The following is a 13,722-nucleotide window of genomic DNA, read 5'->3' on the forward strand; positions in this document are numbered from 1 at the left end:
ATACAAAATATATAAATATTATTAATTAGATAGAGAAAATGGAAATGTGTGACGAAGATGATGAACTCGAAATCTAAATATGACAGAAGTAGCTTTATACAAACACCAACAAGCGTGCAATATATTGTACTTCACTTCAATTAGACGCCATATAATAATATATATTAACTAGAAAGTTAGTATTTTTTAGGGTTAAATCTAAGGCTAATTATGTTGCTGGCAGGTTTGCCCATACCCAATTCCTGAGTGAGAACTGATTAACTTAGAGAAAATGTCGTCTGAGTATGAAATCTGCTGCATGCATACATATATTATATATATGTACATGTATATATGTTCTGTTCTGTGCTGTTAACGTTAAATTTCTCTTATAATGTAAAACAGGAAGAGACAAGGTTGATAATAATAATGATGATGGAGCAGATGAGATATGGTTAGTGCAAGTTGCATATCACATGACCTTCTGTCAGAGAATACAAAACCAACTCAAAAATCCCAAATAATTTGTGTATAATTTTGAAAAATTTAGTTCATATATCGCAAGATGTTCAAAGCTACTGTTCCGACTAATTCAGACATAATTAAATAGAATTCGTTCTCTTCTTCAGCTTTGTTTTTAAATTGTTCTATATTTAGAGCTCGAATCCGCTTAAGATGAAAGAGAAAGGAACATGTGTCACTTTAGCTGGTATTTATAAATTTGAATTTTGATTCATTAAACAAATGTTAATTTATGATTCATGAAGATGGTCCCTACAGATATGGTCCAAATTTATCGGTTAGCTAATCTTCTTATTGCTCTTTTTAAATGAATATGAAAGTACGTTGTCACCTTAAATGAGGTCTACTGCACAGGGAAACAGAATCCACTCGTAAAAACTAAGGATGAGTTTGCAGATAATATATGGTCCTTCCTGTCAGCTTTCAAATAGAGGGCTTCATTCACTTGCATTGCATAAACACTTGCACCATGCAATGCAAATATTAATATTTATAAAAAATAAAATAGGAATTTCAGCTGTCTTCCAAAATTTATTTATCAGACAGCTCAATTTCAAAAATATCACAAAAAATTAAAAATTAATATAGTTTTTCTGAATCGTTATGTCAAACTGAACATGATAAAATTACTACTACTACTAATAATAATAATCTGATTTAGTTGGTTACCTACGTATGATTTCGGCACTTTCGAACTAGATAATGACTGCTGTCTACCATGTCCGGCGCTTCATATGTTGTTTTTCATAATAAAGAAGTAAGATTGAACATGATTAACGAAACTGCAATACAACTGATAATAATGCAATAAACATAAGGCAGAATACCAAGAGGGCATAATTTAATAAAACTGTAAGCTAATTATATGCATAATTGTCAACATAAAGTAGTTCTTTAAGTTGTGTCTTTTGTAATGAAGAAGTTCAATTTCCTGATCTGTGTCACTATGCAAAAAGTAAAAGTTTTTTATGAACAGAGTTTTGTCATTTCAACTTAATCAGTGGCTAATTGAAGGTTCGTTGATTATCCGAGTAATCAAATTCTTCAGGTCCACACTGCTTATCCTCTCCCCACCAACATTATCTTCCACCTAAAATTAAAAATCAGCACTAGTCAGACCTAATTATAAGTGTTGTACTTAATTTCAATTAAACAACACTCCTTAAAATTACCTTTAGTTTAAGTTCAGCAACAAAGATACCATCCTCGGCCGTTGACTGAATTAACATCACGTCAATCCTCAAATTAGCCAAGGAGAGCAGAATATCGAGCATCAGCCCTTCTTTGTCCTTACATTGTACCTCTACTAAAGCATCAGCCTCTTGTAAAAATACCTCAACGCTTGTTTCTACATTCACCACCGCCTCCGCCCCTGCAACCAGTGACACTGATGTCTCCACCGTCTTCGGCTTGGCACGACCGCCACTGCCTTTTACAATTTTCCGCTTCCTGTTCCTAACAAAGGGCACAAATATGTCATTCATGAACACAAACTCTGCAAGAAAAAAAAATGTAATTGTACCAGTCCCTCCCTGTACAAATTCAAGAGTGTAAATTCGATAGGCCATTTTCTTAAATTTTTTAATCCAGAATATTTTGGATTAAAGGCTACCAATCGCCACATCTAGATGATGGCTATCAGGTTTAGCTTTGTTTTCATAATAAAAAAAAGGAAGATTGAAGATGATAAAATCATGAAGTTGATTATAGAAACTGCAATACGACTGATAATAATGCTTTCAAGATAAAATCGTATGTTGTTTCTTGTGGTCTCTGCTAAGTGTTATATGCACATCCATACTGTGCCCTAGTTGAGCAATATTCTGCAAACATCATCAATCAAGTCCAGGAACCAATCATAGGTAGTTTCGCGTGTCCAAATTTCCCATTCTCCATATCGTTTTCCATGCTACCTATGAATTCAACCACTAGGTCTACAAGGAACTACATTCAGCAAGGAACCTATGATAATAATGCTTTAAAGATAAAATCGTATGTTCTTGTGATCTCTGCTAAGTCTTATATGCATATCCATACTGTTCCCTAGTCGAGCAATATTTCTGCAAACATCATCAATCAAGTCAAGGAACCAATTTTAGGTTTTTTCGCCGTGTCCCTGTCCAAATTTACCATTTCCATGTATCGATTTTGATGCTATCTATGAATTCAACAACTAGGTCTACAAGGAACTACATTCAGCAAGGAACCAACCAGAATCAGAAAAATCCTCCAAACTTTCGTTTTAATTATATGACCCATGAATTCAACAACTATATCTACAAGAAACTACATTCAGCAAAATTATAGTCAATTTCTCAATAACAGTGAGTTTTGTTCCAGCAATATACATTAACAGGTATATAAATAGAGGGAAGAGCAAATTACTAGTTGAAAGGTGATTTCAAGACTTATTCAAGAACGATTTTGAAACCTGAGGATGCATAACAATCCATAACTGCTGCTTTTCACAGTATCATTCTCACCCATAAGTAGAGGAACCTCGTTAGAGGTAGCCGTGTTAAATAGAAAATGCTTACGCTTCACTAGTTGATAATAGACAGGCTTACAAGCAATAAGGGACAAAATTCAGGAGCTCTTAAGGAATGTTGTGCGACAAAGATATGACCAAGAGTAGAGTAAAGCCGCAGTTTGCTTACTCGTCAAAACTCTAGCATTTTATTCAAAGAAAGCCGAGAAAGAATTAGGGCAACAACATCAGGAGGGAGATCATCTCCATCTTTTTCTATTTCTTTACTAATAACTTGTTGCTTGTAATCTCTCCTAAACTGTGAAATGCATATCCATACTGTTTTCTAGACGAAAATGATTTCCGCGAACACCGTCAATCAATTCAAGAAACCAGTTCCTATTCCTCCAAACTTTTAAATTAATCATATGATCTATGAATTCAAAAGCTAGACCTACAAGGAAACTAACCTACTACATTCAACAAAATCATCCAAACTTAGGTTTTTACTACATGATCCAAGAATTCAGCAATTAAGTCTACAACGAACTACATTCAGTAAAATTATTGCAAAATTATCAATAAAAAGTGTGTTTTAACAGGTACAGAGTGCGGTTTCAAGATTTATTAAAATTCTCAATAATCAATTAAAAAGAAGCGTTAACGAATTCATCAATTAAATTCCGAATCATAATTTACAGACAGTAATGAAAAAGAAGAAGAAGAAGAATCTTACATTAGATCGGTTGCTGATATTTCCTTCTTATGTAATTGAGTATCTCTTGCGAATTAGAAAAAAAAAATACAGAGAAGAAGATGAACTGGAAATGCAAAATCGAGCCCTAACAGCTAAAGAAACGCCATTGTATTTGATTTTCGGTTTGAGTTGGAGTTTCCATAGAGCGGGAAAGTGAAACAGTTGTCACCAATTGGGATAATTCCGGCCCAAGGTCTGGGCTTGGTATGAAGTTTTAGGCCCAGTCTTTATGTTTAAAAGTTGATCTAGTAGAAGAACCCCAATTCTAATCATGATCACATTAGGTGTGTGCATTCAGTCCAAAGTTAACCCAATCGAATCAAAAAGAAAGTTTATTGAGAAAAAAATGAATCTTATTAAATAACTTTCAAGTCAAATTGAATCAAAATTAAAGCTGAATTTTTAAGGAATTAAACAAAACTGAACCAAACTAGTCAGTTCGATCTTTTTTTTTTCGATAGCAAAAGACCATAATGTGCGTTTTGAATCGGACTCTCTCCTTCTAGTCCAAACTTTTAAGTCCAGCGAGATTGACATGTTGTCTATTATTAAGGATTGTCGAAATTTATTTGAGGACTATAGCTATAGTTCTCTTGGTTACATTAGATGATCGGCGAATTTAGTAGCTCACTCTTCATCTAGCGGCAAATTTTTTTGTCTCGTATTATATTTGGGATCCGGTTGTTCCGGAATCCCTAAACCTTATTTTGCTTTATGATAAAGTTAGTAGTTTAAAAAATTGTATTAAAATTGAATTGAAATTAAATGAAATATGGTTCTTGTTATAATATCAAACTGTATTTGTGGGTTCATTTAAGTTTTTGCATTTTCCTAGTCACATCATGCCATGTGCCTCAACCATATACAATGATCCTCCTTAAGTTTTCTATCACGACTAAGGGTTAATTAAAAGTGGTTAATTAAAGATAAAAAGCAAAGCTTTACTGAAGGCAATTGATTCTATGGCATGTTCTTACTTTTATTTCATAAAAACTTTAGCATAATTAGTAAGAGAATCCATATGGATGTAAAGATATTTAATATACCGTTCATAGACTCGTCTGATAGGTATCATGTATCATGGGATTTATCTAAGCATTCTATTTGGATGAATCCTATTTGTTAAATAGATTGTTTATCTTTCTCTACGCGTTTAGTAATGTTAAGCTTTTTTCTTTTTAAACGTTTAGTTACAATTTAATTTTCTATCACTTCTCACACGTTATTAAAATGATGGCGATTTTATAAATTTATTTGTTACTTATTTACAATTTGAATAGAGATATTATAAGATTACTATCATTTTAATGACGTGTCATAATATAATAGGATTTGACGTGATGAACTGAGTCTACCTAAAAATTTCTTTCATTTATGTCTTTTTATATTTAATTAATTTTCAAATGGTTGATCAATAGACCTCTGAATCTTATTATTTACGTGTAAGTGGCACAGACACAGACGCAGACACATAAACACATAACATTTGAACATAAATTGAATTCGACAAAACGGCGCTATTTTGAAGTTTAAACTTCCATATCTGAAACATCAAGTAATCAAATATTTTCGAAGCTGCAGTTCCTTAGTTAAAAAAATTCACCTAATATTATGTAATCTGAACAGATTACTATCCAAAATATATTTTCTTAATTCAGAGAATATTAATATGATTTGTTTTCTATATTTAAATAAATTTTAAAAGGAAAAAATAAAGGAAAACGAGTAACGCCGTGTGAGCGTGTAAAGCACACATGGGCATAAGCACGTGGCAGGATCATGCAAACTTAGTAAAATTGAGCTGTATTTCAATGATTCGCTCTCTTTCTTTTTCAAAGTAAAGCAAAATCAACGGATATCAAACAACTCACTCTACACGCTTCTCTGTCACAATCAAATCGCATTCTTACACGTGGAAGATTTCCACTTCATTAGCACCTTTATATAAGACGACGCAGTATGGATAAGTTTTCCTCACATTACAGACAAACAGCAGTTATCTTCTACCAGTTCGAATTTGTTCCCAAGGTTGTCTTGTTTTTGATTTTTTAGTTAATCAGAAGTACAAAAATGTCAGGCGGAACGGCTAATTGCGTGGACATAATCTTGGCCATTATTTTGCCTCCTCTCGGTGTCTTCCTCAAGTTTGGCTGTCAGGTAAATTCATTTTTAATTTCTTAATTGGCCTTTAATTAATTTTAATTTGTGTTTTACGATCGATTTTGTGAATTAATTGTGGTTTAATTTTTAATTTGGTGGATGCAGGTGGAGTTTTGGATCTGTTTGATCCTAACTCTTTTTGGATACATCCCTGGAATTATTTACGCTGTTTATGCTATCACCAAGTGATCATCTCCTTAATTTTCTGGTAATTAAACATTTGACCTATTTCTGAATTTTTGTTCTATTTTTACCCTCGTTTAACCAACGTTTTCAAATTCTGCAATTGGAAATTCTCGTTTAGAAACGATTTCTTCAGATTAGTATCTAATTAAATGCTACACGTAATTAGAAATTTACTCCCTCCGTCCCACTTTAAAAGTCCCATTTGACTTTACACACAGATTAAGAAAATATTAATTATTCTTGTCTTTTCATGTTTTTTCATGTTTTGCCCCTATTAATGATAGTGGAATTTTCCATAGAGCTCCTCTAAGATAACTAAAAAAGGGTAAAATAGGGTATTCAATAGAAAAACATCCTAAAAATAGTAATGGGACTTTTTAAATGGGACATCCCAAAATGGAATATGGGACTTCTTAAACGGGACGGAGGGAGTACATGTTTTTAAGTTTATTTATCAGTTTAAGTTCTTTTTTTTATTCAATGCGGTTGCGACCATTCAGATCCACTCACTGGTTAAATATCGACCATTTTTCTTTTAATTTAATGATAATTAATTAATAAAAAATTTTTATTTTTTAGTTTTATAATGAATGAAAATGATACCAATGACCTATAGCTCAAATGATATAAGCGCTAAGCAGCAAACTGCTAGGTCGTGGGTTCGATTCTTCCCACAAGCGCTCCCCCTCCCCAAATTATCAAAAAAAAAATGAATGAAAATGATTTACCTAAATCTGAGACAGGGGTTATTGGCTATGGCTGGGTCCAAATCATTATTATTGCTCCATCGGTTTCATTTTAATTGTCAAAATATTTTAACATATTATTTTAAAAAATAGTAAATAGAATTGAACTTCATATATCATCAAAAAATGTATCTTAAAAATTAATAATAAAGGACCATTAGATGTTATCTTTTTTATTGAAAGTGTGATATAATCAAAATTTGATAATTGAAATGAGATATCTAAAAAGAATTGTCTATTAAAATAGGACCGACAGAGTGAGTGTAATTTATGTTTTTCTGTTTGATATTTTTTTTGGACAGGGAGAAAGTTGATAGTTATTTGATTTGATGGAGCATTTCTATTTTGGAGTAGTTAAATGGATGGATTCTTGAGCCTCTCTCTTTTTTCTGTGTAATTTTAACATGTTATATTTTATGTAAAGATTGTGGATTTACTTGCAATTTTATTTTAGTGCTCGTATTTGTGGTTGCATTTAATATTTGGATGATTGATTCTTTTTCCAACTTGGATGTTCTTATAATTTATATGGGCTATTGATTCTCGAAGTCACTCTATTTTGCATAAGACTACAAAATAGTCACCAGCCTTTAAAACATAATAAAATGGTCACGTTACTCTCAATAAACATAATAAAATGGTTTTTCGGGCCATTTGTATCCCATATGGCATCACCTGAAGAAAACTCAATTCACCTCTCAACTTTACACATAATTTTTGAAACAAAAATAAATTATATCTTCACCTAATACTTAACGAAGAGCTCCTTTCTTTAAAATTACTTATCTGTAAAAAAAACTAAAGAATCATCCGGTTCCCAATTTCCGGGCTCAAAGAAATAACACCACAAGTACATAAAAGATTCTAACTTGGACGATAAAATGGGAAATCATAATAAGCGTGAGTCTCGCTGCAACACCTTGCAACACAGACAAATTAAATATTTCAACTTTACAATTAATAAAGGTATGATCTTTATTAATGGATGTTTTAAGAAGAGTTTGATACGTACCTAGGATTATTGCTGACAAACAAAAGAACATGATCGTAGTATCTCCCCGCATAAGAAGGGAAGTAAAAAGTGATTGATCGTAAAGCAAAACAAATCATAACATTTTAAAACATTTCAAACTAACCATGGGTGGCCCTTTTATATAATTAGAAACAAAAATACATTAACTCCTTAAAATTATAAGAAAGGATAAATTAGTTAAAATTAAATTATTTTATTTAGTCAGTTATTTTAATTAAAAAAAATTATTTATTTATTTATAACTAAACAAATATAGTTGTCAGTGAGGCATAGTTTGAATTAGTGCTGATAAATTCTACACAACTGATTTATACGACACGAATTCAAGCGCATTTGAATTTATATAAATTCAGTTAATTATTAATGAGCCCATAAAAATAAAATGCAAAGGCCAAACTTGAATAGTAAAACTGTTGTTTGGACCAGGCTTGGACTGGGCTTGGGTTTACTTAAAAGATCCGGCCCATAAACAGGTCTAGTACTCTCAAAATGAGAATGATAACTTGGTAAGTAAACTTTTACCGGTTATTTTAGGTCGGCAACATAATAAACGGTTGCTTCTAGTTTGTTTGATCCTTTTAATGTCGCGTTATACAAATTTGTCACATGAGCATGAACACGTGGCAGGAGCATAGTATCAAAAACTCTCTCACCGTCAGTCTCAATCCTCTTCATCACTGCCAAGCAAACCAAAACCCACCTTCTCATAGTCATACTCAACCTCGCACGCTTCTCTGTCACAACCCAATAACCATCTTCCACGTGGAAGCATCAGCTTCATTGGACCTTTATATAAGACGACTCGGCATGCATAAGTTTTTCTCTCAAATTATTACACAGTTAACTTAATTCAAAGGTTGTCTTGTTTTTGATTTAATAGTTAACAAGAAGTCTAAAAATGTCAGGCGGCACAGCTAACTGCGTAGATATTATCTTGGCCATCATTTTGCCTCCTCTTGGTGTCTTCCTCAAATTTGGCTGCAATGTAATTAATATTTTTTATTTTCTTCATCACACGATTTTTTAATTGTTATCATTTTATGGATTTTATTGTTGTTAGGGTAATTATTTTTTGGTTTAATTTTGATTTGGTGTCTGCAGGTGGAGTTTTGGATCTGCTTGCTCCTAACCCTTTTGGGATATATTCCTGGAATTATCTATGCAATCTATGCTATCACCAAATGATCCTGATCGTCGATCTCCTTAATTATCGGGTAATTATTTTTTATTTTTATATTTAGAAACAATACAGATATGTTCAAAAATTTTTCTTCATGTTGTCACTTTTTAACGTTTATTTGTATTTTATATTATCAAATTAATAGAATATTCAAAAAATCTTTACATACGACAATTTATAAAATGTTATTCAATATTTATAAATTGGAAGTGAACTTTCTTTTTTGTGCTTCAGTAAATTTCTAATTATTATTATTTTCGGTTATAACCATTAAGTATCCCACTTGTTAAATATCAACCATTTTGTCTTTTATTTAACGACTAAAGCAAAACTAAAGGCTACTATGAATACTAACTCGTGATATGTCTCTCTCTGAACCTTTGCTCCCTTCGCTCTCGAAAGAGATTGGTCGTGAACCTGTAGAGGAAGACCGATCGACCAAGAAGGCTAAGTTTAGAGATGAGGCTGTCCCTGGAGACGTGAATAGAGAGTCTATGTCATTCAAAGATAAGGTCTTGCAATCCGAAAGAGAAAAGCTGGAGTCTATCTCAGGAAACACCGAGGATTTTGTTATTCATGAGGAAGATGTGTTGATGTCTAAGGAGGAAGGGATTCCTACCCTGAGTTTCTCTAGAAGGGTGAAAGATGAGCTCTCAAAGCCTTGGCGAAGGTCAGTGGTGGTAAAACTCCTCGGGAGACCAATAGGATTTCGTAATCTCTGCTCTAGGCTTGAAGCAATGTGGAATTTCTCGCAAGGGTTTGATGTTATAGACCTGGAGAATGACTTCTTCCTGGTTAAATTGAGAAGTGCATGTGACATTGAGGCGGTCCTTACCGGTGGCCCTTGGGTGATGCTAGGGCATTACTTGTCCGTCAGTCTATGGAATGAAGAGTTCGACTGTTCTATGGGATGCATTCAATCCATTCATGCGTGGATAAGGCTACCAGGTATGCCCATACATTATTACAACAAGAAAGTTTTGAGGTATATTGGGCAGATGGTCGGAAAGGTGGTTAAGATTGATTATTGCACCGAATGGGCGGAAAGAGGCAAGTTTGCGAGAATAGCTGTGGAGGTTGATTTATCCAAACCATTAGTTTCTCAATTTGTCATTGATGGGAAACTTCAAAAGGTTGAGTATGAATGTATGCCAAGAATTTGCTTCAGCTGTGGTAAATTCGGCCATGTTCAAGAGCACTGCCCGGAGAAGATTCACGTTGGGTTGCCGGAGGAGATAGGGAAAAGGAACGCCGTAGAAGGAGTAGGGAATGACAAGACAAAAAATGGTCTAGCTACAGTGCAAGAGACAGGCCTGAGCCATAACGGTAAGGAAGGTCTGCCTAGCTATGGTCCTTGGATGATGGTAGGGAAAAAGGGGAAGGCCACTCCCGTGAAAAGTCGGGTCAGAGGTGTCCAAGGGTCAGTTTTACGAAATAACAGTGAAGTCAACGGCTCGAGGTTTCAGCTTTTGGGTGTAGATGAGAGGGTGGAAGTGATAGAAGCTGAAAATAGACATGCGTTGGAGAGGGCAGTAGTAAAGAGGAATAAGGAAAATACCAATCCCAATATTCTCATGGCTAAACAGCCTATGCATGCTAGAAATGACAATGTTATCCTTAGTGAGGCGCAGGCTCAGTTGGGCCAAAAGAAAGGAGAAGCAAAGCCCACTAAGACCAGTCCAACCCAAAGTCGTTTCAACATAACGAAGGCCAAGACTACTCTGGATGAAAGTAATCACTCCGTCGTCGCCGTCGTCTTCAAACACTCCATGGAAGGTCCACCACCCATAAATCTCAAAGATCTCGGTAGAGAGGAGATCGAGGAGGGGTTGGAAGACATGGATCTAGCTTTTGAGGAGCCAATTCCGCCTGATATTGAGGGCCAATTGGGAGGTAACCTGCTCGATAACTCCCTATTAGTGCACGAGGGGCTGCTAAATGTGAGTTCGGACGTTGAGATGGGCGAACTTAATGTTGGGTCTAGGTTGGGTGGCAATGAAGGCGAAGCCCATATCAAAAAGGGAGGTAATGAGGCTAGGGAGTGTTGATTCTTTGGTTTCGCTTTGCTTCATTTTTATCTGTTTAATGATAGGGAACTATAATATCATGGTGTGGAATGTTCAAGGGGCAGGGTCCAAGGCCTTTAGAAGAGTGTTTAAGAATTATTGTGCGAAATATCAGCTGGATATTGCTGGTATCGTGGAGCCGAGAATCAGTGGTACGAGAGCTGATGAATTTGTGAAGAATAGCGGCTTTGAGAATTCTCATAGAGTAGAGGCAACAGGGTTCTCAGGAGGTATCTGGGTGCTGTGGAGGTCTAGACTTTCTATTGAAATTTTGGTGAACAACAAGTTTTTTATTCACATTCGGGTTATTGACGGAGGTAACTCTTTCCTCCTTTCTATTATTTATGCTAGTCCTAACGCAATGCTGCGTAGAATGGTGTGGGAGGACCTGGAAATTTTATCCCTTCAAGTCCATGAGCCTTGGGTCTTAGGAGGGGATTTTAATGCAGCCCTTCATGACGGGGAAAAAAGAGGAGGGGCCTCGGGGTCTGCTGGGAAATGTGATGTTTTCAAAAGCTGGTTCGACAACAGTCAGCTCATTGATATGGGGTTTATAGGATCGAAATTCACGTGGAGAAGAGGTAACATGCTAAAGCGGCTCGATAGGTTCCTGTGCAATGATTTGTGGGATAGGAAGTTCCCTAATTATTATGTCTCTCATCTGACCAGAATTCAGTCAGATCACAACCCGATTCTTCTCCGTATTATTGGCAGCTTCCATGGCCAATCACATAGCAAGCCCTTTCGTTTCCTGGCTGCGTGGGTCGGAGACAACCAATTTCAAGAGATAGTGAAGAGGAGTTGGTCTTCGTCGGGTTCCTTTGTTCAATGTGTGGAGCGGTTCACCACGGAGGCATCTCATTGGAACTACCATAAATTCGGCAATATTTTCAAAAGGAAGAATACCTTGATTGCTAGGATTGGGGGAATCCAAAGAACTAGAGACAAGTTCTTCTCTCAAAACCTAGATAATCTTGAGAAAGAGCTCCAGAGAGAGCTTGATGCTACTCTCTTTCAAGAGGAGCTGCTCTGGCTTCAGAAATCGAGGTGCGAGTGGATTGTTGATGGGGATAGAAACTCCAAGTTTTTTCACCAAAGAGTGAAGCAGCGTAGGAGGAGGAACAGAATAACTGCTCTGGCTAATGATAATGGATCTATTGTGGATGATAAAGAGCAGTTAATTGAGTTGGTGGTGAATTATTTTAAGAACTTATTCTCGGAGACTCAGACCCCGATTCAGGTGGACCGGCTCCTTGATTCGTTCCCGATGGTCAGCCCTAACTTAATGGTGAATTTGGGTTCTGAAGTTACAGAGGAGGAAATCAAGAGCTCGTTATGGGACATGAAGCCCTTGAAAGCCCCTGGCCTAGATGGGTTGCACGCCTTCTTTTTTCAGAGTCAATGGAGCTTGATCAGCCAGCAACTTGTTTCTTTTGTCAAGTATATTTTTGCTGGTAATCCCCTACCAGAGGATATAAACAAGACCCTCATTGTTCTCATCCCAAAAGTGGATAACCCGGCCTCCTTAAACCAGTTTAGGCCGATTAGCTTGTGCAACACCTCCTACAAAATTATCACTAAGTTAATCGCGAGGAGATTGAAGCGTATTCTTCCTGAAGTCATTGGTCCAGAGCAAACCAGCTTTGTTGCTGGCAGACACATTACCGATAACATCATTCTAGCGCAAGAAGCTATGCACTCTATGCATACTAAGAGAGGGAAGAAAGGGTACATGGCCATAAAAATAGATTTGGAGAAAGCCTACGATAAAATTTCTTGGAGTTTTCTCCTGGAAACCCTCAGCCTGGTTGGCATCCCGGAGAGTTTAATTAAGGTGATTATGGAGTGCGTGACAACCTCATCCCTTAGTATTATGTGGAATGGTGCCCCTTTACAAGCTTTTAAACCTGCATGCGGCCTCAGACAAGGTGACCCGCTCTCTCCGTATTTGTTTGTGCTTTGTATCGAGAGATTAGCCCACCTTATCTCGGGTAAAGTCAGTGCCAAGAAGTGGAAACCGTTGAAGTTTGGTAAGCACAGCCCTGCCCTTTCGCACCTATTTTTTGCGGATGATCTTTTACTTTTTTGTGAAGCAGATATGGAGCAAGTGGAGATAGTGAAGCAGGTGCTTGATTTCTTTTGCTATAATTCTGGTCAGAGGGTTAACAAGGAGAAAACAAGAGTGCTCTTCTCCACAAACACCACAAACCAGTCAGCATGTACAATTGCAGCAGCTCTGGGTTTTTCTAAAACTCTGAGTTTGGGGAAGTATTTGGGTATGGATCTCATCCATGGCAGAGTTACTAAGCAGCATTCGAGGGGCGTTATGGAGCGGATTAAGAAGAGACTATCTGCCTGGAAAGCTTCCTCTCTCTCAATGGCGGGAAGATCAACGCTGGCCAGAACAGTGGTTTCCGCGGTTCCCATCTATAGTATGCAAACCATGTACATACCTAGGGAGTACTGTGATAAAATTGAAGCGAACTGTAGACAATTCCTTTGGGGAGCGTCCTTGGGTGAGAGGAAACTTAGTTTGGTGAATTGGGATGCGATAAGCCAACCTAAACGTAACGGGGGCCTCGGATTCAAAAAGATGAGAGCAATGAATAATGCTCTCCTTATGAAA

General features: G+C 36.2%; 2 protein-coding genes across 2 annotated transcripts; one reads left to right on the forward strand and one right to left on the reverse strand.

The window, feature by feature from the left end:
• Nucleotides 1-1,315: 1,315 nt before the first annotated feature.
• Nucleotides 1,316-3,858, reverse strand: LOC126671651 (transcription factor BHLH42-like). Its single transcript, XM_050365437.1, has 3 exons — nt 3,705-3,858; nt 1,674-1,956; nt 1,316-1,591 (listed from the first exon to the last, which is right to left on the reverse strand). Coding segments are annotated over exons 1-3 (378 nt in total). The 5' UTR covers nt 3,707-3,858; the 3' UTR covers nt 1,316-1,498.
• A 1,847-nt stretch (nt 3,859-5,705) lies between these two features.
• LOC126671167 (hydrophobic protein RCI2B-like) lies at nt 5,706-7,279 on the forward strand. The gene is made up of 3 exons (XM_050364891.2): nt 5,706-5,882; nt 5,991-6,093; nt 7,120-7,279. Exons 1-2 carry the CDS (start codon nt 5,796-5,798, stop codon nt 6,072-6,074), a joined length of 171 nt encoding a protein of 56 aa, XP_050220848.1. The 5' UTR covers nt 5,706-5,795; the 3' UTR covers nt 6,075-6,093; nt 7,120-7,279.
• Nucleotides 7,280-13,722: the final 6,443 nt, after the last annotated feature.

This window comes from Mercurialis annua, linkage group LG3 (assembly GCF_937616625.2).
Source record: "Mercurialis annua linkage group LG3, ddMerAnnu1.2, whole genome shotgun sequence".
NCBI classification, from domain to species: domain Eukaryota; kingdom Viridiplantae; phylum Streptophyta; class Magnoliopsida; order Malpighiales; family Euphorbiaceae; genus Mercurialis; species Mercurialis annua.